Raw genomic sequence first — 26,841 nt, 5'->3', positions numbered from 1 at the left:
AGTGGCAGGTTTATCAAAAATTAGACTTTAACTCAATACCGCTAGATTACTTTTTTATATCATCAACGAAATTTTTGCATAACATTGCACAGCGCACACGTCAGTCATTCTAGACTTTAATAAGTACAGCGTTGAGTTTCATTTCCAAACTTCAAATCATTTGTTTTCGACCAGCCATGGTTTTCCAACGCGTAGTTTTTGGGGTATTCCCTGTCCGGGTACCTAGCCAACGTCACACTTCTTAAGCGTATAGTGGCTAGCTCTCCCTATCGCCTGTGGTGGTGCGACAGAGCCAGACTGCCTTTAGATCACCACATAGCGTCAGCGATTGTCATTTGTCTTCAGCTGTCTTGAATTATGTATAAAAGAAGGGTAGACAGTTCTATGACTCAGTCTTAAGATATACGCGGTAGAGATGACAACATCTTCAGAACATGTCGCGAATTTCGGAGCGCGGTTCTGCAATGTGAGTAGAACATTATTTCTATACATTATACAGTTCAAGTTGTCAGTTTCTAGGGTGACAGTGCAACCAAGGTCATGGTCACGTTTTGTTTATACCTATACCACACCTCGGACACTGATGGTGATCAAATATATGAAAGAGGCGCGTTCCTCAGTCTAAGCTCATGTACGTGAATGCGTACTATGCTTGTATGAGTGAAATATGACAGGTCGACTGTTCGCGTTTTTGACAGGCGGTAACTGTGAGGTAACCGAGAGGGGGTGGTGGTGGTGGTGGCACTATCAGCGGGGAGCGGGAGTGGCCATACTGTACGATAATACACTTTATTATACTGTGCCTATACCTACAGTAAAGGTAATTTTGGATGCAAAGTACCAAAAAAAAATTGATCAGAACTATAACGTGGAACTAAATAAAGGTAGATTGTGACCTTATCAAAAATACATAGCACCATCCTAGATATTTTATTTTTTAGGGTTCCGTACCAAAAAGGTACAACAGGAACCCTTAAGCCCCATTTAGATGGTACGAGTTTCTCGCCCGTTTTGGTCGAGAAACTCGTATGACATTATCGTATGCGATAATCGCCTGGCGATTATCGTACGAAAACGTTTACACTCGTGCGAGAAATAAAAACTCGCATACGAGTATCGTATGCGATACTCGCCAGGCGATTATCGCCAGGCGAAATAGTTTAGACGGAGAGTTGAATTTTCAGGAGATATTTCCATAACATTTCTCGACTCGTCTAAACCGGTTCTCGTATGACATTTCTTCTCGAACGTGCGATTATCGCACGAATCGGAGCGAACCGATTTTCATGCGAGTTTTGCCTGTCAACTTGCGTCCTTACTTGCTAATTAATTAATTATAAACACATATACTATATGCTTTTTTATAATATTGGATACAATTTACTTTGGATTTATTTGAATTTAAGTTGAATAGTACCCAATAACTTTTAAAACACTATAAATTATTTATGACGGTTTAAATAATAATTGTATAATAGGGAAAATAATGAATTCGACCGTATAGCGTTACCTATCTAGTAAGATCTTGGTTGCGATACTTGCGATTAGGTTTAGGAATAATTGAACATAGAATATACCTAGATAAGATCTACTCTATAATATTGATAATGATAACCCTAATTTATTTTTGGTCTTAGCAGTTACTGAGAGTTAGCTATAAATATAAAAATACCATGATTTACATGATTCCTGTTTCTAGGTAAAGAAAATTTATTTCGACTGAGTAGCGCATAAACTCGTATACGATTCTCGCATACGTGTTTTGTTTACACGGAGACATACAAACATCAAAGGCGAGGCGATTATCGCCTCCTCCCGTGCGATATCGTACGCATAGTTTACATGATACGATATTTTTTCTCGTACTTCGATAATCGTACGTTCGAGGCGAGAAACTCGTACCATCTAAATGGGGCTTTATGGTGCGACTCTGTCCGTCTGTCTGTCCGTCTGTCACATTGTTAAATATCTCGAGAACTACTTATGCTATCGATATGAAATTTGGAATAGTTATAAACATTGTGAACCTCTACAAGTTGAAAGAATTTTTTTTTTAATTAATTAATATAAATGATAGAAAATGGCCAAAATGAAAGGGGGTCAAACTGAAAATTTCAAGTAACTAGGTCAAGTGGGGTATCGTTAGAAAGAGCTCAAACTGTACATATCAAAACTATTTTTTATAATTTTTTGGTTGTGGAAAAAAAATGTTTTTTGAAGGAAAATGTAAAAAAAAAATACCGTCCCCCCCCTTATCTCCGAAGTTTACCAACATAAATTTATGAAATTTTCACCAAACATGGCTATTATAATGAATATTACAGAAAAAATAAAATCGTACACGTATCTTGAAAACTTTTTTTTTAATTTATAAAAAACATTTCAGATTTACATTTTCAATTTCAACACCCTTGTAGGTGTTTATTGTACCTGTATTTTTTAACAAAATAACAATGAAATTACCTGCTTTCAAATAGAGGTAAAATGGTTAAAATCGGTTCACGCAATAAACAATTATTCTATAAAAATCATCTTCCATACTAGCTCGCGCGCATTAGTTTACTCAATTTGCCGATAGATGTCGCTGTACGTTGAACGCTCATTTCCTACATCGCGTTTTTCCTGATATAAGTAATGAGGTCGGTTCAGGAGCGTCCTTGCGACATGTCGTAAACTATTGAAGTCGAATAGTCTTGATTTTATTTGGACGTTGTCTAACAATAAAATTGTATATTAAAATATTACTTGTTATGTGGGAAATTGAGTCTTGAGGGATTTAGTCGAATCTGTAGAGTTCTATGAATAACATTTTGATGATTCAACTATTGAAAGTTTGTACGGAACCCTCGGTGAGCGAGTCCGACTCGCACTTGACCAGTTTTTTTTAGATAGATAGATTAGATATTGCCGACCCATTAGAAACTTGTACACTCCTTTTTGAAGAACTCCATATTGTAGTTCATCGGGAATACCTCGGCAGGGAGCTCATTCCACAGCCGGAGCGTCCGCGGGAGGAAATTACTCTGAAACCGCACGGTATGTGACCATTTAGGTTGCAAGGTGTGTGGATGAGCGCCCTGTCGTTGGCGAGAGGTGCGATGATGAAAAGTGGACGTTGGCATCATGTCTTCATGTCAGAGCATTTTTTATTTTTTTGCCATTTTTTTTATTTTGTTTTTTTTTAGGGAAGTTTAGGTCAATTGTACTCATAATTACGAGTATCTCACTTTCAATCTCACTGAGAGACAAAAAGTGTCCCAGAGTTTCCATACATTTTTGTTATTTTCCTCTTTTGTTACCCCACACAACATGTACGGAAAATATTATTAAATTAAAACGGGACTTAATCGCGTAAAACTTACGTTTTATATTTAACCCGACGTTTCGGACATGACATTACGTCCGTGGTCACGGGTAGACTGGCTGGGAGTTGTATCAACATCTTCTAGCTGTACGAGTTTTTCGAACTACCCGCACTTGATTGTCATCAGTCACTTTTACGCTAGGGTTGCCACTCTGCCTACATACAACACTCACGACATCCGATGGTATGAGACGGGAAGTTTTCTCACGTTTACACTTGCTAATCACTGGATTCCACGAAGATGAAATCCCTTGCCCTTCATTTTGATTGAAATTACGATGTTTCCTGATTTCAATCGCTTCACGTACTTTCCTGCTATAGTAAAGACGTTCAGTTGAAAGGACTTTGGGATTATGCAGTTCAATCCAGTGGTTCGGTCCTGACTCTAGCAAATGCTCGGCAACCGCAGACTTATTTATTTGTCGTTTTTTGACCGCCGCGATATGTTCTTTGACCCTTTCCGCTATGGTGCGTTTGGTTTCTCCAATATAAGAACTACCACAGCTACAGTCAATCTTATAAACGCCTGGCGTCAATAATACGAGTAATAATATGAGTGAAGATCGTGTTAATTTAAATCAATATGTACGGAAAATGTTAACAAAATGAGAAAAAATCATATGGGCCTATTTTTTTAACTACTAGGATTGAAAAAGCTAGTGATTCTGAGTAGAAATAGCATACATTTTTCAAAAATATCACATTATATACAAGTGGCGAAAAAAAAAGAAATGCTCGTCAAACAGTTCCTCAGAGCACAACCCATTGTACAGGCGATAGAACACACATAAGGACAAAAGTTGTTTCCAGGAGCTACAAAAGGACAAAAGTTTCATCTGCTCTCCTCTGTCAGTGGAGACAGTGGTGGCGTTAGTGGCCCGCGGGAGCAGCAACGAGTCTCGTGCAGAAATATTCAAGGCTCTGGACATCCTTAATGAAGATGATGTATGTAGTATTTTCAGTACACATGCCCAAACTATGGTCTAAATGTTTACTCTTAGAATCACAAGTTTTCACGACACAAGCCTTGAATTGTGGCATATACTTGAAAATTTCGACCCTTGCCACCGTGACCGATCGGCTGAGCGGCTAGGCGTAAACGGAGAACGCTGGTTTGAATCCTGCTTTGGATACTTGGAGGCCTCGGTCATTTTTTCTTTGTGTATAACATTTATTTCAGTCTAAATATAGTGAATATTAAATAACCTGTGTCGATCGGCAATGTATTCAACTTGAATACACAATTTACTTCGACGAAAATCCGCTATTCTTTTTGGCTATTAATTACCTTTTTGGCTATTAATTTAAGCTCATTCACACTTACAAAAGTCTAAAATTTAGAAACTGAGAATCTTAGTACTTTACTTTGTTTTAATTTACAGCTTTTCTCCACCTTCATATCCATAACGAAAACCCTAGCTTCCACCACTAATCCTTCAAAATTTAGAACATGCGAAGATGTCACATTGAAAATCGTCAACAAAATCTATATAAAGAAGGGGGCAGCACTTAAACCGGCCCTTAAGAAGGATGCAGAAGAAGTATTTAATGCCAGTTTGGAACAAGTAGATTTTAGACATGGTAATTGTACTGCGAATGCTATTAATACATGGGTAAGTTTAGTTTCCTTTAAAATGTGGCTTTCTAAAGTAAAATATCCCAGATTGTCGCTTTAAGCATAAGAATTCTTTAGTTATTAGAATAAAGTTAGGAGTAAATTTCGTCCTTATAGTAGACACCTTTTAATTGAGAATGCCACAATTAATCATTATGAATAGGATGACGGTAGTGACTGCTCCAGTCATGGAACATTTTATAGAAAATGTTTAAGAAAAAAGTTCTACCGACAATGCGTTCCAAACAAAAAATTTTTTTTCACTATTTTATTTTGTTTTATTATTTTATTTTATTTGTTAGGAAAACTTACAGCTAAAGTTACAATAGGGCTTATAACATAAAAACAATGAGCCAATAACAAGTTTCCATAGATAGAAACTGGGCAAAGTACATGCGTGCAAAATTACAGAACATTTTGAAATATATTTGAAGATTTAGTACTACCTATACATATCAGTATTTGAAGTACCTACAGTAGTAATGAGTTTGAGCAATGATTGAAAACAAACCATGGATTATATTGTCTAATTTTTTTTAATACTAAATTTTATGAAATGAATACTGGAATAGAAAAATAAATTAAATAAATAACCTAGTAGAAAATACCTCCACGAGCTGCACCGGTGCCCATCAAACTTGCCGTATTACCATTGCAGTTTGTTCATTATACGATACGAGCCCGCACGAGCATCGGAGATCCTTTTTATGTCCCAACTCCTTAATATACCTACGCTATTTTTTTTAAATTTGTTTTATTTCATTGCAGGTGGCAAATCAAACTAACAATACAATTAAAGATATTGTTTCTGCTGAGATGTTTGACGATAACACACAACTTGTGCTGATCAATGCAATTTACTTCTATGTAAGAAATTCTTCAGTTATACATTTATAATATAAAGATAAATAGATAACATAGATGATAGATAGGCTATTTACTGAACCAGTGAGCTACAACTTCGGCGTTGTCGTCACTTTCCATAAGGTGCGACTAAGGTCAATCACTGGCCAGTTTATAATAATAATTTAAAAAAAATACCATACTTACACCAACGAAAAAACTATTTAGTCCACCGATGGCGACGTAGTATTTGCTTTTTACCAGTAAAATAATGTTTCCAAGCTAGAAATTGTATTAACAGAAGTTAACAATATTCGTATAGTATAGTATCTAAACTCGACTCAAAAGTTCAGAGGACATGTCCCAGTATTGGACAATGTTCCATCATAGAAAATCCAAATGTGTTAACAAAGTTTCTTTATTTTTAATCATTTAACATCGATAAATATACCAATCAAAGGAAAATAGCTTGAAATCTATCCAATTTGTAAAAAACGTAGAAATAAGAAAGATATATACATAGATTCCTACTTAACATTTTATTTTGGAGGATTTTGGGCTTTTTGTAGTTGCCTCCTTGAGTCATGACTTTCAAGTAATGAAATAATTATATTTCTTGAAGTTGGAATAACTGACTTCTATACAGAGAAGGTTCTGTATATATTTAATGTACCTATGTTAGTTTTATATTACGTCAACCATAACGATGCAACCCATTTCAGGCTTTCTGGGAGCATCAATTTAACGCCGAAGATACATACCCAAGAGTATTTCATGTCAATAACTCAAAGAAAATCAATATTAAACAGATGAGTCTGATGGGAAAACCTTTCAATTACAAGCACAGTGAGGAGTTAAAAGCGAAAGTAAGTAATAGAAAGTCATACTTTTATCCTTCATTTAAAAGAAATGAGGTCTCTTCCGTAAAAAAAAAATGCTCTGAAATCTACTGCTTTTTACTAAGTATATCAAAGACGTAAGGAAAATTGATAAATGAAATCAATTGAAAGAATACAAAAATATGATTACTAAAATCGACTTTATTACAAATCTGTTATACATGTGTTTGTAAAACATAAAATTATCTTACAATAAAACTAAACTATTAAATCTAAAATTAAACTTAAAATAAAATTAAATTAAACTAAATAAATCTAAAATTAAACTAAAGTAAATCTAAAAACGGCCCCTGTGGCATAGTACCGAAGACGCTGGCAGCATTTCCTCGCTGGATTGTCAAGCTAATACGCTGAGCGAGGAAGCTGCCAGCAGTAGCTCTTCGGTCGCCGGTGGCGTCTCTTAGTCTCTTCGATAAGTCCTTGAAGAGACTCAGAGCGCCAGGGCCCCACGGACCAAGGGTCTCGACGCCGAATGGAATAAAAATATATTCGGCGCCGAGACCGCTGTATTTTCCTACCTTCAATCAATCAATCATTTAGATAAATAGATAACATAGATGATAGATAGGCTATTTACTGAACCTTTATTTTCTCGGCCGCCTCTGCTGCTGCCGCTGCCCTCACAGAGGTTCGGTGGAGATGAGACGGGGCCAGTGTGTCAACGCAAGTTGCGTCCCAAACCAGCACCCGTCCCATATTCCACGGAACCAACGACATCCCATCCGGTCTTTTACCGTCCGTCCTAGATATGCCGGTCGGCTCTAAAAAAATATGATTTGAAGTTTGTATACTTGGATATTCTTCTATTACAGATACTGCAAATGTTTTACATTGGAGGTGAGGCCAGTATGGTAATAGTTTTGCCAGATGAAATCGAGGGTCTGAGTGATTTGATGAAAAACATGGCATCCGGGCACGATCTGATGGCAGAGATCAAAAGTCTAAAGAAGAAAGATCTTCAAGTAATCATACCGAAGTTTAAGGTTGAATCTCATATCAACCTAAAGGAACTACTTCCTAAGGTATATGTTTAAACTGTTTCTTGTATGTGTTAGAGGATATTAGAGTATTATATTGTTTTATTTGAAAATATTGTAGTTCCGAGTTCCGAATTAGGTAAATAGTTACTGATCCTAAAATAATTATAATGACGGACAAAGACGAAGATAAACAGACAATAATGAGGTCTAATGTTTTTTCTAATGTAAAAGCAAGTTTCCATTTTTTCTCCAATTAGAGATAATAAAGAGATAAAGGATATTCAGTTCCTCCACTAATTGGGCAGTATATCCAAAGGACTGGAATAACACAACAAATTCACAAATGTAATATTCTTTCAGATGGGAATTAATTTAATATTTGATCAGAATAAGTCAGAAATCAACATGTTGTCAAGTGACGACCGTCTGTTTGTATCCGAAGCCATTCAAAAAGCTTTCATTGCGGTGGACGAACTGGGCACAGAAGCGGCAGCAGCCAGTAAGTTTATTGATTTTTTATGTTATTTTTATCCCGAAAATTTATGGCTGCAACAGTTTGGTAGAAGTAGTAGTAACTCTCGCGCTCGTGTTGGCAAAAGGCGAAGCGACGACAATGGCTTACTTTTGGGCGATGCGTTGGGTCTTCCTACTCCAATATCATTAAAAAGTCGATTAAGTGTAGGAATTTATCCACAATTATTAAGTGGAATTGAAAAATCCGTTTTTAAGCATGCGAATTTTGAAATAATAATAACGTCCATAAATGGCACTCATGTGCCCAAAACTGGTGTTGTCTATATAATACTTACATCAAATTTTATAAAGGAGTAAATATTTAAATATTATTTTGTACTTGCGCGGATCCGGGGGGGGTCACGGGGGTCATGCCCCCCCCTCCCCTGGAGCCTAGGTTGGCCATACAAATAGACCACGTGACCCCCCCCCTGGGGCCTGGGCCTTTACCACGTGACCCCCCCTGGGGACGAAGCTGGATCCGCGCTTCATTTTGTAAGCGATTTTTAGTACTCTGTAAATGAATAAACCTAGCTCCGAGAACCAAGTTTACACGATATAAACTATAATAAACATTTCAGCACAAATCATGTGGCGTAATATGTGTGGGCGACATTGGACCGGAGAGACCTTTGCAGCAGACCATCCTTTTCTCTACCTACTCACTGTCACAGCTCTGCAGATCCCTGTATTTTATGGAACCTATAATGGAACAGCAAATTAAAACAATTAGGAACTGTGTAACACTACTTTTATGTACACAATGTGATTGATTGATAAAAGACCGATTTTTCTACACACATTTGATTGTAGAGATGTATCTAAATACCTTATCTAGCCCGTAGCCGAACGGCATTTCTACGACGCGAAATGAAAATGAAAGGCCGCGAAAGGTAGTCTGGCTCTGTCGCGCCAATACGCAAGAGCGATAGAGATAGATAGCTACGAAAGAGATATTATCGTGAGCGTTTGTGCATTCGGCTACGCACACTGGTTTCCTTTCTGGTTGGTCGCCAAACTGTATATCACAGATTAAAATACATCTGACTATTTTTTAATGTTATATCTTCATCATATTATACATAATAGCCTATAATATAAGCTCATACTGTAGAATTTTTATTTGTCTGCTCGTTTGCCTCCTATCCCATTAAAAAAAAAAACATATTCGTTTCAGCACAAATGATATTTCGAGAGCATTGTGGGCGATTTTGGACCGGCGAGAGGTTTATGGCAGACCATCCATTTCTCTACCTTCTCACTGTTGTATTTTACTTCTCGTGTGTTAAAAAACTCGCAAGTTCAGGATTCTATTCTCGAACCACTCGCTTCGCTCGTGGTTCAACTATAGAATCCTTTCACTTGCTCGTTTTTCAATTCCACACTCGGCGTTAAAATACAACTTTGCCCCCTTGTATAACAAATAACTATTAAAGTGACCTTTTACTAATTTCCTCTGAGCTATCCCTATTGTAACTATTATACTGAAATAGGTACGAGTACACGTAACAAAACGCACCTCGTTGTTTTTCTCAAAAAATATGCAGATAAGTAACATTAAAGCTTCTCAAACGCATATTTTCGTTTATGTTCCTCCGTATAAAATATGAAGGATTCGCAGACATAATGTACTTAGCGTTCGTAACGAACGCATATATGAGATAAAAAAATACGGAAAAAGGTAAATCGTGAAAAATTACGACTCTGCAGCTCTGTACAAACCCGCAGAGACAACATCAGGGTGGCTAGCCGAATGGCACAATCGCTCACGAAACGCTCACGAAACGAAGCGCTAGTAGATATCTATCTCTATCGCGCTTGCGTATTGGCGCGACAGAGCCAGCGGCGTATCGCTTTCGTTTGGCGTCGGAGAAATGCCATTCGGCTACGGGGCCAGACCCTTTTAGTGTGTCCGTTTTCACATTATCCGTTCCGATATCGGATGGATTTCAATAGAAAAAACCCAAGGTGGCGCCTGTAATATATGGTATATGGGTCCGACATCCGATATCGGATTGGATAATGTGAAAACGCACTATGACCTGCTGAGTAGACGCTCGGAGCGTCGAGCGGAGCGTTCGGCGGGGCGTGTAGCGAGGCGGGTGAGCGCGCGTCTTCGCTATGCAGCGACTCAGGACACCTGTATGAGCTCCAATAGTTTGAATGCACGCCGCAATTCGAAAACTCGAAGCTCTGACTTAGCTAAGAATACAAAATGTGTCTAAGAAGGCAATTACAATGTTAATTCTTGCGTGTTATTTATTCATACAGTTGCGCCTTTTAGCGAAGTTGCTTATATTTGCGTAGGACATGTATTTATTTTAGGGCTATTATAAACGGAGGACGTGACGTGTCTGGTGGACTTTAAGGACATTTTTTTTTGTTGTCGATTTCACAAGTTTTAATTTTTGGAAAGTTTTTTACTTTTTTTACTCAGAATCATGAGGTCTTTCAAGCCTGAAAGGAGACTAACTGTCACAAAATTTTCATATTATTATACAGTTTCCCTTGAGTTCATCAGTAAAGGCCATACACAAATTGTAACTCAGTGGAAACCTGTCTTCTGCAGAATCGAAGGAGTGATTTAGAGTAACATAATAACTGTGTTAAAAGATGCATGTACCTATTCAATTATACAATGGACTAGATTAAATTTCTGATGGCAATACAATGCCATGGTAATCAAATTAAAGTCCGCCCACCAAAGCCTATTTTTCATCTGACGTAACTCTTTTCAACTAAAAAAAATCGCTCCAAAAGCCTGTTTTTATACGGAATTTTAATACTGGATGATTGATGTAGGCAAGATATGGTCCGGAAAATCGTGTTTTGGCACATTTTTACAATATCCTTTTTTAATAGTCGCTGCATTGTTTGCGGCTTTTAATATAATAAAAAAATGTAAGTAAAGAGTACCAACAAGCAGGGCTAGCACATGAACATGATTGGCGCGAGATATATTACCTGTCCTTATGTAATTAATATAATTAGATAAAGACGTGTCATCTATCTCGCGGCGACGAAATCTCGCGACATTTCGTCACTACTTTTAAAAAAACTTGTATCTTCGTCTGTCAATGGAAAGAAAATTGTAGTAAGTATGTATGGAATGCATATATAATTATAGACACTGCGTTTTAACTTTGAGGAGCAGCGTGAGATACGAGACTTTTTAAAAGTAGTGACGATTTGGCGTTTAAACTCTGCGTCACACAGTTCAAGAACACGCCAAAGTCATATCACCGAGCATAACGCCGTGTCTTGCGTGGGCGAAGGTCGCGTGACCGTCGCCGTCGCGTCTCATACTTCCATATCGATAAGGTTTGATTTCGTATGCGTCGCATCGCCATCGCGCGACCATCGCCCACGCAAGCCACGACGTAAGTCTTGATGCATCGCCCAATATGAGCGTGGGCTAGGCCCCAGCGTCATTCTATCAGTCCTCTTGTCATTAACCCTGTCTTTGTTTATCATATAAGGGTTAATTATTTTTCCCCTACATTTACTTTAACACACACAGGAAATCTGTTGAGATATTTTTGCTTGAACTTGTTTGAATATTAAAAGGAAAGTATCGTCCCCTTACTGCAAATACCGACTATGTGCAAAAAAGTGATTTTGAGATAATGCGATTTTAATGTTTGAAGGTACGATTTCATATGAAAACATGAAAAAAATTACTATTTGTATACAGCATTCTACAGCCCGTATTGTGTTGTTTAATACTTAATCGTAAACAATATCCAGGCTTGATTTGATTGCCGATAAAACTACGATTTAAAAAAAATAGTAGCAAACTTAGTTGGTTTTTCCTGTAGAAATAAAAATTTGTATATTTCTCTTATTAATACATATAAAGCAGTGTTTCCCTTTGATTAAGCTTTGCTTTTAATACACTTTACTTATGATTTGCAAAAAAAGAAAAAATATACAAAAGTTTTGAACTTATTTCAAAATATATTAAATATTCTCAATGACATAGGCGGTTTTAGTTGCAGGAAATATAGCTGCTCTAATTTTATGTTACAAAACTTCACTTATCATTGTTAATTTAACTGGTACATTTGTAATAAAAAGTTTTTTAACATTACTAACCATTAATAATACTTTATTTATGGTTTTGAAGAGTTATTCTCAAAAAAAAAAATTTGAAAAAAATCCTCTTCAACCGGTTTTAGGAGATTTTTCACAAAATACTTTAACCGATTTCAGTAAAATTTAACAAGAAGTAACGCAATAGCATTCCCTTGAAATCACAAAAAGAATTTTACAAATCGGTTAATGCGTTTTTGGGTAATAGCATAATATGCATAGGTACTTACTACATACTAGTTCACTGTCTCAGCAATCCGAAGTCCGCCATAATTTATGTTCGAAATTTCACTATCTACACTGTTACATTTAGTATAGGTAAATAGTTTTTGTACGCTCAATAACCTGAAGTAATAGTTTATTTAAAGTTTTGTAGTATTTACGCCAAAGTCACTAAAATGTAGGCGTATATGAGGTAATAAGTAAGAAAAAGTAATGTGTAACGGTAATTACATAGGTTTCTGGGGCGATTTAAAGCAATCATGTTTGCAATATTCTTACGCCCCCAGTTACACGCAGTGTTTTTCATCACACTTGCAATAAAAAGATAAAAAAGTATTTATGGTAGTCCAAAATACAAATTTAAACACTCTTTTGGGAAAAAGTTTTTTCTTTTACTCCTGATACGCCTTCGTGCGATTGCACACTTACTGCGCAAGAGTGATAAAAAGTTATTAAACAACATCTTCATCGCTGGTGGAATTGGATACAAACACGTCCGTAACACGGCTGACAATGCTAGACTAACTAGGTATTAAGTGATTGGAAGCACTCATGGTACTATTTAGTTACGATACCTTTGTCAAAAAGTCTGCGTAAGTCCATTTTCTTGAACGCAGAGATAGCTAGTTGTTTATCGAGCTTTAGACCGAGATAGAAATATGATATGATACATTAAGAGGTTTGAGGTGGTTCTACTGAACTGGAGTTTAATTTGTGGCGTTGATTTTCTTGCCTTGTGCTACGTCCAGATCTCGACATGAACTTAAGCCTAGTGCCCACTAAGCTCGCCGAGTCGAATCTCATTAATTCGCCTTCTGCATTTCTTATGAAACTACGTCCATTAGCGACGCGTCGAATCGGATTCATCGTTCATTGTAAATGTATGCAGGGCTCGATTCGACGTGCCTCGACTCCACCTAAGTGTCCTCAAGACTTTATTCAGCCTTTGTGGCAGAGATTTAATACCTAAAGGGTACCATGAGTGGTTTCAACCACTTAATACTGCAGTTGGTGAAGTGGTACACAGTTGTGACATCTGAAGTCTACTCGTACCGTAGGTATGCTAGTAAGTAAAGTAAAATAAATAAATAAATAAATAAATAAATATTATAGGACATTCTTACACAGATTGACTGAGGCCCACGGCCAAAGTTTATTCATTGTTAACTGTGTACATAAGATGGTATGATATACAGGAAATACAGTATCAACAGTGCCCATTTCGAGCATACAATATTCTTAAAAACTACTGACTATATTAGCTTACTGGCTAACTTATAATTATTACCCGGTATATTTCAGAAAAAACTCATTTAGGTTGTAGAACATCGTATGAAAAACGAAGCTTTATTTAAGACAAACAATGGGTTATAATTATGTATAAAGAAGAGAAATATGCAAACATTTATTTCTACAGGAAAAACCAACTAAGTAGGTATTCGACTGTTTCATTAAATTGTATTTGATCGTCAACTAAATACATTCTGAATATATATACGACAAAGTAGTAAACAAAAAAATATAGGGTTTAAAATGCCATACACATAACGTAAATTTCTTCATGTTTTCATATAAAACGTGCCTTCAAACTTTCAAACCGCATTATCTCAAAATCGCCTATTTACACATAGTCGGTATTTGCAGTAATAGACCGTTATCCTTTCCTTCGTCACACCACATGCAAAACCAATTATAGTCCCTATACAACTTTTTGGTAGAATGAAATTGCTGATGTTTGTAAACAAACATCTTCTGGAAAAACATCTTAAAGACATTTGGTGTATTTAGCCTGGCTTAAAATAAAGAATTTTGTTGATAGTTTTATTTGCAAAAATCAAATATGTACACATTAAACTTTTTTGTAGAACATAAGATGGCTACTTTAACAAAATGTTTAAATGCAAAAAAACACTATACACCATTAAAAGGTTCTACTTGGCGGATAAAGCATAAAAGTTTATATTAAATATTCATATTACATTCTGGCAGTTTATAATGCAACAAATTGACCATTAAGTAACTTTATGCGGAAGCTATCTTTTGAATGCAGCGTCGTATCAATACATGGGTTTTAACATATTGTAGCCCTTGAAAACCTTATTCTATAGGTGCTAAAAACTCGATTTCGTCAAAAAGTCACTTAGTCGGTATTTGCATTAATGGGACGGTATACGTCTACTCATATATTGCGGCAATTTTCCGACTTCAGTGGAAGTTGAAAAACTGTTGTAACTTTTCTTATCGGTATTCAACAGGCTCCGAAAGTTTTTCTATTTAAATAGTTGCAAAATTTCAAGAAAATTTTCTGCTTAAATGATAGGTTAATAATTTACCTACTATATTAAAAAGTAAAAAAAATGATAAAATACCGACTTGAAAATAAATCATTTTTAGACAGAAATAATACAAAATATCTTTAATACAATAAATATACAGCGTGTGTATTCCATACGGGCATCTTAGTAACGATTAGTATGGGACCTAAGGAGCCCAACTACTTGTTTTTTTTTAAATAGATGAAATTTTTTTCATACATAATAATTCAGCACGCAATGTATTACGTCCACATCAATTAGCGTAGGTACCTACCTAAACGTCATTACGACATGACGTTTATGTCAACGTATGAATGTACACCATTGCTGCTCGGTCAAGTTTAAAAAAATAATTACTCTTAATTAAAAACACTTTTTTACAAAATGATTATACTGCACGATTCGTATGATCAGATACTATAACAGGATACATTATTCACCCGTATGGAATCCACACGCTGTATGTAACTAACATTTTAATACCCAGAAAGTATGAAACAATTTTTTTCATACCCAATGCAAGCTTAATAAAATAATTAATGACAATTGACAGCTTTCAATGTTACATTTTTGCACAACAAAATACTAGGTTCACCAATAACACTTAAACAATACCTATTGATTTTTCGTCGAACACAGATCAGTGTCTATATAAATTATACCAAATTTTTATGGAAAGTTTGATTTAATCACCAGTATCACCACAAACTTAAATTCTTTTCCGCATCGGATCTACTTGATTACTGTACTAACTTATTTATTACTTTTAGGAGTATACAGTCCAGCATTCGTTTCCATCAATTCTCCTATCAATAAATTCTGCATTTCGTTCCTTATTATCAACTTCCTTAATGGATCCAAACTTCTCAAATATGGTACTAAAGATAATGCAAAATGCAAATCATCATCTACTTCCCTACTAGATCTCGCAATTTGTACGTCATTGGATTGACTTGAATAATATGTCGTTACGTTTCTTTGACACAATCTTTTTCTTGGAACTTCATTTTCTGTCACTAAGTTTGAATCAGACGTATCTTCTTGAACTTCTAACGCTCCTAAGGGATCTAAGAAGCCATCTCCATCTATGTCTCTTTCTAAATCTTCATCTAAATCAGGCTCTCTTTTGATAATGACGCTGATGTCCGCTTCTCTTTCTCTTCTATAATTATTGACTCCATCTTGACTGTCATCAAGTTTGAAATCATCAGAAGGGTTCCAATAAACATTATCTTTTAGGAATGTAAGTGATTCATAGTATGCCCATTTTCCGCTATATTTTTCTATTATTGGTGTTCCGTCTTCCCCTAATGGATTCTTCTTTACTTCTCTTGAGAACTGGTCTCGCAGGTTTCGCCATTTCATCTTTATTTGGTCCTCTGTAACGATAGAACATTATATTGAAACTTTAAATTGTTTTAATCAATACTAATATTATAAATGGGAAAGTGTGTGTGTCCGTCTGTTTGTCCGTCTTTCACGGCCAAACGGAGCGACGAATTGACGTGATTTTTTAAGTGGAGATAGTTGAAGGGATGGAGAGTGACATAAGCTACGTTTTGTCTCTTTCTAACGTGTGCGAAGCCGCGGGGAAAAGCTAGTAGTTACATAAAAGCCAAACGGTGTTCGGTAAACTGACATGATTGGCTACTAAAGGCTTTTGAGATAGGTACCTAATTATAATTATGTGAATCCAGAAATTTATTTCATTTTCCAGTATATTGCAAGCAATTACGATCTATTCCTAAATGGACTGCCTGTGTCTACCTACTTTATTTCGTTATATACATTTTTTACTACTACTACAAGCAATAAAATGTCTTCTAGAATATTAATTAGTAATTACTAAATGTGGTGCCTAATTAGGATGTCTCCACGAACGAATTCTACATTAAAATCACAAAGTAGACAGCTACAAATTGTAGTCAAGTAACTTGCCGCTCTCATTCAAGAGGTACCACATTCTCACTTTAGCCACAGAATATATAATAGTACAAGTCTGCACAAGTTGCTCTAACAGCTTATTCGTTTCAAGATACGAACAAATTTCGTCGGTTTGGTAAGCGAATGGTACCTTTTACTTAAGAACATCGCATTTCTCTTTCTGCTTATCTATTAGAAAATGGTTAAATTACTTATTCGCGCTTTTTCTGATATGTAATAGTTAGGTACGTAGTGAAGTATATTTTTAACATTCGTTTTTATTACGCCAAAGTTTATTTATGCGATTAAAATAGTATAGACAGGCTAGTTATGAGTACAAATGATATATTAGTGCGTTTTCACATTATCCGATCCGCTATCGGATGTCGGAAGAGTTTCAAAGGCAAAAATCAAAGATGGTGGCTTAAATGTATGGGACATCGGCCCTACATCCGATATCGGATCGGATAATGTGAAATGAAAACGCACTTAGGCCGATAGTCCACTATCATATGTTTGTCATAGAAATATGATCATAGGCAACATGCCGTCCTTTTTCTTCACGTTGGAGTAAAGGGGAGGCATACAGACCTATGATCATATTTCTATGATTAACATTATGATAGTGGACTATCGGCCTGAGAGCGAAAGTTACGTTTGTCTATTGTGTAAACACAGTTTTACGCTTATTCTAATATGATAGTAGTACCAACCTTAAAAACTCAACATGTCATTCAGGTTTTGGTTTTGGAGTAGTCAAAGGTAGTTTCCACAAACAAAAACACGAAAGACAAAACAAAATGACAAAGCGCCTACTAAAATATAATAGCAATCGTCAAATTCAAGGAATAAGCATCACACTTTACGTTTACGCTATAAAATTGCTTAGTCGCGTCGCAAAATCACTTCATTTCTTTCGATGATAATGTTTCAGACATCAAAACTAGGTAGGTAATAACTAATACACAATAGTATTTCAAAGAATGTAAAATGCAAAAACCAAAACCAAACCTATAATCACATTTGTACCTTTTATTCCAATTTTATTTTATTATTTTTGTTTTCGTCTCTTTTATATTTTTATGGGCTTTCCTATAAACTGTTGTACTAAGTGCTATATTTGTCTACCATTCTTCATCACATTTCACCTACTCAAGTTCGCCTTTGTAATGTCTATCCTGTGTCATATTTGTGTTTTGTGTTTTGTACAATAAAGAGTTTATACATACATACATTTATACATTGTAAACATTATCGCGAACTCTAAAAAAATCTACCTTACCGCATTGCACTTTGACTAAAACGTAAAGATAATCTTACTTACTGTTTTTGCCAACAACCGCCGACACCTCATCCCAAACTCGGTCCATCACAGTTCGATTTTTGTGCAACTCATGCTTCTTATCCCACAAAATTGGTCGATTCTTTACTTCACGAATGAGCGAATCTATAACACTTTTAGCTTCCATAGTCATGACTGGTACGCGCGACAGACGGGACGCGACTACGCGACGTTGCTGCCGTTGCTGCGAGTCGCGACTGCGAGATTGCGACGTTGCCGTGTTGTGCCACAAGGTCGGTCGATAAGTCGTGTTGCTATGTCGCGTTCGTCGCGTCATAGAGCCATTTTATTTTTTCGTTGGCGAATTGCGAGAGTTGAAACCGAGGAGCGCGCAGCGAATTTCAACAAAGCAAAGTTAACCTTATCTATGATAATGTTTTAATAAGGTAAATTTCATACAGTAAATGATTAATTAATGAAATAGTCGATCTTTTTCGATTTCTGATATCTACTCGCAGGAGATCCCTATATTCTATGGATCCTTCTATGAATAGAACATCCACAGTAAAGAACAAAAAATGCTGAGTCCTAAAATTTTAAACACTTAACTTAACTTTTTTAGTTTACACCTGAGGAAAAATATGTACCACATTTTCATAAGATTTATTCAGCATAAAAAATGTATCGCAGTCTAATATCGGACAGGTACCATTTATTGCAATATGCGGAAAGGCTTTGGTGTCACAATTCCATACAAAGAAAAATGCTATCGGTGTTTGAATAATTTATTTAGTTACAAATATCACAGCGGAGCCCAGGTTCCCATGAGCCATGGCAAATTCCGGGATAACGCAAGGAGAATGATGATGAAAAAACAATAACATAAGTAGGTATCTTATTTTACATGTGATATATTAAATTACAAACAAACATTTTGTACCTAATTATTATAGCAGTTTATAACACTCAAAACAATTAAAAACATACTAAATGAAAATATTAGAAGTTAAATAAAGGGCTCAAAACTTGTCTTTCAAAATTTAATCCGTTTAATTTTATTTATTTAATAATCCATACTAATATTATAAATGGGAAAGTGTGTGTGTGTCTGTTTGTTTGTCCGTCCTTCACGGAACAATCGATTGCGGATGGAACGGAGCAATGAATTGAACCCCCCACTTCCCTTTTTCGAATTTATCGCGAGCGAAGTGGAACTACTGGAAGCAGTGATAAACGCGTTTTTTGCGTTATACTTTCCTCGCTATAGTGAGGAGAAAAGTTTTGTGTTACACTCGTGTGCAAATGTATTTTACTGCTAGTGTGTTAAAAAACTCGCAAGTTTCGGGATTATATTCTCGACTATAGTATCCTTTCACTTCCTCATTTTTCAATTCCACACTCGGCCTCAAAATACAACTTTGCACCCTTGTATAACAAATAACTCTTTTTTTGGGTACCCCAAAACGGAAAAATGGAACCCTTGTAGGATCACTCGTGCGTCTATCACAGCCACTTACCCAATCTTGTTGGAAGTAAAGGTCAAACTATACTGGTTTTGGATGCCAGCAATGGAAACAGCAGAGACAGCCTAGAGAAATTCAGTCGTGGTTCGGATAATGGCCCAGAACCGCAACAGATGTGCCGAATAATGGCAGGAATCGAACCCTAGGTACCTTCAGTGCTGTTATTGATAAGGGTTTCACCAGTTTGGTTAAAGGCTTAGGGGGTTATAGATTAAAGGGTTTTCTCGAGTGTTTTTACCTTTATAAGAGGGTTCAATCGATTTAGCAAGCTGTATTTTTTGTAAGGGCAACGTATTTTCCTACGTCCTTGGCAAACTTACCATCCCACCTAATGGTAGCTTTTAAAGATTGAAGAAGAAAAAGGATTTCAAAAAAAAACTGAAACTGAAATAACTAAACATATAACTTGTCAAAATAGACTGGTAATACTGGTATCAACAAAGGAACCCAATTTTATATACTTACTCTTTACTAATAGCAAGAACGATTTAATACTGGACTGACAAAGTCCATAAAAAAAGCGTACCCCTGAAATGTATGGGCTATTTAGGCTTAAAACTAGATGGCGCTGTTTCGCAGCCCGAAAATGGCCAAAATCTTATTTTCCCCAAAATGTTTGGCGTGTTTTTATTTTTTACAAGAACAAATGACATATTTCTTTATTTTAAAATCATGATAACACGTCAATACACATTTTGAAAAAATAAATTTGTAGGCATCATCAGTGTAGTTCTGATAGCATTTAATAGGTGGCGCTAAAAAATCGAGGTACGTTTCTTAGTATGAAGTATATAAATCCTATATAAATAATTTGCTAATAGCTACATATTTAGATTTTAGAGCCATAGCAATTGTGGCAATCAAACAAATGGAAATAAAAAGATTGCATATTAAAAATTACTTCGGAAGGTCTCGTAATGCTAAAATTAATTAAATTTAATAATGCCAACACAAAATTCAGTTAACAGTCTGCTAAACTTCCGCCCAAGCGACCCTGAGGCTAAACCCAGTCACCCTAGGCACTCTAGGCAGTCTAGTTTTGGATATGTTAGAATTTCAACTTGCATTACAGGCTAGGTTCCATACAACATATATTTAGCTATACTTAAGTTATTTACTCCTTAGACTTGAATAGAACATGTCCGAAACTTGGGGCAGAGAAATTTAAGCAATTTGTTACTGCAAGTAGGTAGGTACTAGTTAGTATAAAATAGGTACTATTCAATGTTCATACTTATTCTATCTTGTTTTTTTTTTTCATATCGTATGATGACGCTTATCAATGGATTTTATGTTTGGATGGCGTTTGAGCCTCTATATCTAATATTACTGCCAATATATAGATCATCACATCTCCAATGCATTTTACAATCAAATACTAATCCAATTCCATTGAATAAAGGTTCAAATTCTTCTTCTTCTTCCTCGTTCCCTCAATGCTGAGGATCGCGACCACAAGTAGCGTGTCTCCATTGAACGCGGTCATAAGCCATGTGGACTGCACGATATAGGCTGCCGCCAGTCGACTTCTTCACACAGTCAGACCATTATTTACGAGCCCCACCCCAAGCGCGTTTACCATTCATTCGCCCCAAGATGATACACTTCTCTATAATTATGCATTGGTGATCTCATGATGTGACCGAAAAATCTAAGGGTTCGCTCCTAGCATATTTTTGAGAGGCGTGTGGTGATATTAAGTTCTTCCAAAATAGAGATGTTAGTTCTTCTAGGTTCTGTTAGGTTCAAATTAGGAAAAATAAAAAAGGTAATTATATTAAAATCGGATATATTTTGAACTGTCTTTTACACTCTATTTACATAAAAATATTTAGGAACTTATTTACCTACTATTAACTAACTTAAGTTATCTATAGAAGTAAATGCCACAATTTATTTTAAAAGTAGGACTTATAATAAGTTTAAGGTATCTGTTTCTAGCTATATATTATGAATAAATATATAGATGAAATTATTTACAATTCTTAGTAACTTATCACAATATACTTACATCAAAGTAGTTACTTATTCGTACAATACATGGTTTATTTAAAATGTATAATCATGTATTACATATAAGTATTTAAATATAAATATTGTTTTATCATTAAGATTTTATTACACAGAAAATAATCGATTTGTACATAATTTATTTAAACAATGTTTTAATGCAAAGCATGGTTTGGCTTTAATAGAGTTAAAAATATCATTTTCTAACTACATAATTATAATAAATACTTCAAAATGTTGCATCTTTTTCGCCACTTTACTAAAAACAGGAAATTGTTTTAAAGTTAAAATTTACAGTGGAACGTGTACGCCGATCCTAAAATTTGCTCGTTCGAAAAGTTCATATCTAATACCAACTGTAACGTGACAAGAGACAGACTTGTCAAATTCATTCATATTCCCGAAGAAGAAGCCCCGCAATGCGGGGCTGCGTCGACTCGAGAAAAATATTTTTTTTTTTCACTAAATGCCTAAGATTTTTATAACCTGGCATGCGATTGGCCGCCGACAAGTATATTTGTACAATTTATTCATCACAAACGAAGTCGACGTATAAAGTTTTGTATGGCACAGATATTCCTTTGCTGGACGCGGTCACTTGTATGGCGTATTTTCTTGCACTGTTCAGTCCAGTTATTTTCTGCTTTATTACTCGTGATCTGAAATAAAGTGTAGTATTTAAGGTTATGTGGTTACTGCATCTGAGGTTTTTATGACAAGGAAATGGAAAATTCTGAAGCAAATGAAATGCAATTTTAAAAACTGTCCCATTAACATGGAAAAGTGATAGAGAGACAATAATAGTGTGCTACTATTTGGAGGTCGCAGTTCTAAACTCCGGTTGGTATACTATGTAAACTTGTACATAATTATACAAAATGTCCATGAATATTAAATGTTCTCGTTACACAGAAAGAAATGTAAAGGTTAAAAATCTTACGCTGGTCGTTGTACTCTGTTGAAACACGCTTTTGCAGCTACCTTCGGTGAGCATGAGTATAGGTTTCCGCTGTTCGTCTCTCGAGCCACTATGCAGTACCTGTAAGCAATTTAAAAAAACATCGTATGAAATATCTTCAGGTCATAATATCATTAACGCAAATTTAATATTAGCAATAATTGTGAGATGTGTTTCCGTAAAGGCGAATCTTAAAAAGAAGCCGTTAAAATTTAGAAAATGGCAGTGTTTAGAACTGTGCCAGTCCTCTATAATACAGAAAATGCGAATGTAAAAATGAACAATATATTATATATGGGTAAGTGAGCAAATTGAATAGATAGAATCCGAAGCAGCACAACGGAAATAACAGCAATAGTTCGCAAGTCCATTGTGGCGAGCATCCGCGGTGTAAATGATTCAACAAGTTCGTGGTGTAATCTTGTTGACAGTTTCTCACCCAAGACTCTCGGCAGGAGAGTTTCCCCGTGTGTGCACAGTTGGCAAAGTAAAACTAACCTGATGACGTCATTGGCGTAATGAGACGCTGGCAAGAAGGCCACGTCGATAGACGAGCAGGTTCGCTTCGGCCTCAGCTCTCTCACTGTTGCACTGTCGTCCGATAATTCTGGTTCTATGACGCCCCAGCGGGATGTTGATGCTGTCAGCTAGAAAAATACAAAAGGTTATAAAAAAATATGAATATCAATGGCAGATGTGGCAAACTGGCAAGAGACCATTTTTAGATTTTATAAATCCTGAGTTGGACCTTGAAAGAATGCACGTTATGAGAGCTCCAAAAATGATGCCACTGTGGACGCCAGAACAGATAACAGAACTATCGTTGCTCCCTTAGATTTTTTTTCTGAACTGGCATTAGAGAGAGAGAAAGAAAAAATAAATCCTACCTCAATCCAAACTGCCTTTTCAGGACTCAAGTGGAATTGTACGGTACTAGCAGTGTTTTTCTTCCGAACCGGGACCGGAAGAGTGAGAGTGAGAGAGAGAGAGAGAGAGAGAGAGAGAGAGAGAGAGAGAGAGATTTTACCTCAACCCCAACTGCCTCTTCCTCCAACCGGCTTGGTCGGATCCTCACTACATATCGAACTTTGGCCTCTTCAGAACTTGACTCGAACTGCACTGAACCTTCATCGCTGGTCTCCTGAATTGAATTAGTCGGTTCCACGGAGAACTTGAGGTAGCGATCTGAAAAGAAAAGTATAACACTTTCACCAATTAAGCGCATTGGGCAGGTATATAGGACGGCCGGTCTAGCACTGTCGGTAGTGACCTTGCCTGCTAAGCCGCGGTCCTGGGATGGAATCCCGGTAAGGGCATTTATTTGTGTGATGAACACAGATATTTGTTTCTAAGTCATGGATGTCTTCTATGTATATAAGTATGTATTTATCTATTTAAGTATATATACCGCCGCTTAATACCCATCCCATAGTACAAGTTTTGCTTAGTTTGGGGCTAAGTTGATCTGAGTAAGGTGTCCCCAATATATATTTATTTTTATTATTTATTATATTTTTTTACTTCTTTTGGCCTAAGAAATCCGTCTCTCTTCCAAGCTATGAATCCCACATGGTGGTGAGGTCAGCTTTCCATGTCATTTGCTTCCACTTCGCCCTATCTTTGACGTCGTCTTCGGACACTTTGCACGATGTAGTGTTAAAAGACATTTTGGGAATGCGATGAAATGATGGCAGGAACATTAAACAACAACCGTGTATGGGATACAAATCGGTTTATTTGGATTACATCATTACACGTCGACAAATCTTAGTTTTAGACAATTATAAATTACACGTGTTGCAATCTCTAGATCTAGGTTACGACGAGTGTCAACATGACAGCTCGGTGTTGCTGTTGTATTTTATAAAGGCGGCTATACATTAATGTAGATGGTCGCCACACCAGCCACCCACGGAGAGAAATAACCCCCTAGAAATAACAAAAATCGTTGCGTTTGCTAAATGTCACCTTTCGGCCAGATCGTGTGACAGGTGGCAATTGGGTAGCGGCATCCGCGGGAGCTTCAGCTGGTTCGTCGGTACGGGTAAATTCAAACCGTGTAGGCTTGATCAGCTGATTACTGGGAGAAATATTCTCGGCTGGCTTGCTTAGGAGCGGGTGTTTCCTTCTGAACGTCTGTTCTAACTGTCGGTTCTGCCGCTCTCGCTTATTGATTTTTTATTGAAAAGCTGGTTTTACTCGGTCGATGCTTACCACGACTTCCCTATTTTTGATGCGGAGTGTCAAGGTTTTACCATCGGTGGACCGAGATACAATTTCGTGTGGGCCAGTATAAGGAGGTTGTAATGGACGGCGAACGGTGTCGTCCCGCAAAAAGACGTGAGTTGCTGATGACAACGCTTTGGAAATGAAAATTGCTGGCTTTGCGTGTCGTGATGCTGGGACAGGCTGCAACGCTGCCATCTTACGTCGGAGCTGAGTGACGTAGTCAGCTGGGTCTTCCATTCTCGTTGGGGCCGGATTCAACATTTCTCCCGGTAAACGCAAACTTTCGCCGTATAACATTTCCGCGGCAGTAGCATTGATGTCTTCTTTAAATGCTGTCCGCATACCCAGCAGGACAAGAGGTAGGGCTTTTACCCAGGAATCAGCGTGGCACATAAGAGCAGCTTTCAGTTGTCGATGGACACGTTCGATCATCCCATTCGCGCACGGGTGGTATGCGGTTGTCCTGATGCGTTTTGAAGAGAAAGTGAGTGTGAGGCGGCGAAATAGGTCTGACTCAAATTGAGTTCCTTGGTCCGTTGTAATTATTGACGGTACACCAAATCGAGACACCCACTCACGAATGAATGTGTCAGCTACTTCCTCAGCCGTGATAGTGCGCATGGGCCACACTTCCGGCCACCTTGAGACTCTGTCGATGGCCGTCAGGCAGTAGCGAAATTCGTTACACACTGGCAAGGGTCCTACAATATCTATGTGAATATGCTGGAAACGTCCAGATGGCTGGGGAATGTGACCTACTGGTGCTGAGGTGTGACGTGTCACTTTAGTCCGTTGGCATTCGAGACATGACTTCGTACATCGTTTTTAACACGTTCGCGGACGCTCAGTCACCCCTCTGGGACACCAATATTTTGTATGGGAATTTTTCGACTGCTATAGCATACCTGTCCTTAGACAGCTTATATTAGGGTTATTATGTGACGAGGAACGCTATAGCATTCGGATGCTATAGCATACCTGACAAAATACAGAGTTAAAATGTGATCTTATGTGACACCGTATGCTATAGCATACGATGCTATAGCATACCGTGACACAATACTGAGTCAAAATGTGATCTTATATGACACCGTATGCTATAGCATACGATCCATAGATGGTGATACAGCAGATTCATTCTGTAGAATCATATCAAATAAAACATTTAGTGTTTCTGGCTGCGGGGATGATGCCCACAAATAAAAGTATAAAGCTTGTTCACGAATACAGAGTTTTTTGGTACAAGAAGAATTGTCTAAATGTGTATCTCCTACAGACTCTTTTGGAGTACCTAACTATCGTCAGAACTGTAGTCACCCGTTTCGTCATTGAGACTAGAATAATGTTTGTTCAAACCTGCTGTTGTATAGGTGCTAAAGGCCTTCATTTGGTGTGATGATTTCTGGGTAGAACTTATCCACTACCTCTCACTACGCGATGATTCGCCCAGCTTTATATGCTATTTTACAAGCATCTAAACCAAGTTCAAGTAGTTAAACACCAACAAAATTCACTCAAAAAGATATAATTTAACGTAAACAGTCAGTATCAACCAGAAATAGGGTTTATTCACAATTATATGAGCAAAGCAATGACTAAGTACGAAGGAAATTACTCAAATAATAGGTGTAAACATGCTTCGGTTTTCTTAATTTATCGTAACCAAAATCACGGTGTATTATTATAAAACGACAGTGGACATGTTTGTTAACAAAACCGCAACACAAAAATATATATAAACTGTAAAAATAATTACTTATGATTTTTTAAACAATCCGTAAAATTACGTTTGCGCGCGAAATTTGGCCACATTTCACGGGCCAACTCCCGGTGACACTCGCGAGGCTACTGCGCAAATTTCCATACAAAGAGGTATTCTATAGCATACGCGTCACAAAAAGGTGAACTCGATCTGTGACGCCACAGCATATTTTTTAACTGCGATAAAACTATGTAATGTTGCAGTATGCATACTATGATTCTAGTGAATGGTAGAGGAAATGTTGGTGAATAATATTATACTGTGAACAAGAAGATTACTAAGCAAACAGACGCAGAAATTCAAACCAAATA

At 36.8% G+C, this 26,841-nt stretch overlaps 3 protein-coding genes across 5 annotated transcripts in view; 1 reads left to right on the top strand and 2 right to left on the bottom strand.

Moving 5' to 3' along the window:
• Positions 1-369: 369 nt before the first annotated feature.
• Positions 370-9,790, top strand: LOC125231330 (serine protease inhibitor 3/4-like). Of its 3 annotated transcripts, none has more exons than XM_048136770.1 (8): positions 370-466; positions 4,175-4,309; positions 4,747-4,977; positions 5,748-5,846; positions 6,545-6,688; positions 7,534-7,743; positions 8,062-8,200; positions 9,392-9,790. In XM_048136770.1, the coding sequence occupies exons 1-8, from the start codon at positions 416-418 to the stop codon at positions 9,607-9,609; spliced, it is 1,227 nt and encodes a 408-aa protein (XP_047992727.1). In that variant the 5' UTR covers positions 370-415; the 3' UTR covers positions 9,610-9,790. The 3 variants fall into 3 exon arrangements, with proteins under 3 accessions (XP_047992727.1, XP_047992730.1, XP_047992729.1); XM_048136772.1 differs by lacking the exon at positions 9,392-9,790 and adding an exon at positions 8,796-9,322 and having other exon boundaries at positions 371-466; XM_048136773.1 differs by lacking the exon at positions 4,747-4,977.
• A 4,911-nt stretch (positions 9,791-14,701) lies between these two features.
• Positions 14,702-18,583, bottom strand: LOC125231170. Its single transcript, XM_048136532.1, has 2 exons — positions 18,091-18,583; positions 14,702-16,222 (listed from the first exon to the last, which is right to left on the bottom strand). Exons 1-2 carry the CDS (start codon positions 18,383-18,385, stop codon positions 15,597-15,599), a joined length of 921 nt encoding a protein of 306 aa, XP_047992489.1. The 5' UTR covers positions 18,386-18,583; the 3' UTR covers positions 14,702-15,596.
• A 3,112-nt stretch (positions 18,584-21,695) lies between these two features.
• The window catches only part of LOC125230965 (protein NDNF-like), a 117,539-nt gene continuing 112,393 nt past the window's right edge, over positions 21,696-26,841 (bottom strand). The window contains exons 10-13 of the mRNA XM_048136284.1: positions 23,567-23,724; positions 23,038-23,186; positions 22,522-22,620; positions 21,696-22,240 (exon numbers count right to left, since the gene is read on the bottom strand). Coding sequence (XP_047992241.1) covers positions 22,108-22,240; positions 22,522-22,620; positions 23,038-23,186; positions 23,567-23,724 — 539 coding nt within the window. The 3' untranslated portion in view covers positions 21,696-22,107. The remainder of the gene's footprint in view (positions 22,241-22,521; positions 22,621-23,037; positions 23,187-23,566; positions 23,725-26,841) is intronic.

The sequence above is a fragment of the Leguminivora glycinivorella genome, chromosome 11 (assembly GCF_023078275.1).
Source record: "Leguminivora glycinivorella isolate SPB_JAAS2020 chromosome 11, LegGlyc_1.1, whole genome shotgun sequence".
Lineage (NCBI taxonomy): Eukaryota > Metazoa > Arthropoda > Insecta > Lepidoptera > Tortricidae > Leguminivora > Leguminivora glycinivorella.
This window is presented reverse-complemented; position numbering and strand designations above follow the sequence as displayed.

Excerpts from the sequence above, each read along its gene's own strand:
- LOC125231330 (XM_048136770.1), top strand. The coding sequence starts at position 416 with ATGACAACATCTTCAGAACATGTCGCGAATTTCGGAGCGCGGTTCTGC. Across the intron at positions 6,689-7,533 it reads GTGAGGAGTTAAAAGCGAAA|ATACTGCAAATGTTTTACAT; the intron begins GTAAGTAATAGA and ends CTTCTATTACAG. Across the intron at positions 7,744-8,061 it reads TAAAGGAACTACTTCCTAAG|ATGGGAATTAATTTAATATT; the intron begins GTATATGTTTAA and ends ATATTCTTTCAG.
- LOC125231170 (XM_048136532.1), bottom strand. The coding sequence starts at position 18,385 with ATGACGCGACGAACGCGACATAGCAACACGACTTATCGACCGACCTTG. Across the intron at positions 16,223-18,090 it reads GGCGGTTGTTGGCAAAAACA|AGGACCAAATAAAGATGAAA; the intron begins GTAAGTAAGATT and ends CTATCGTTACAG.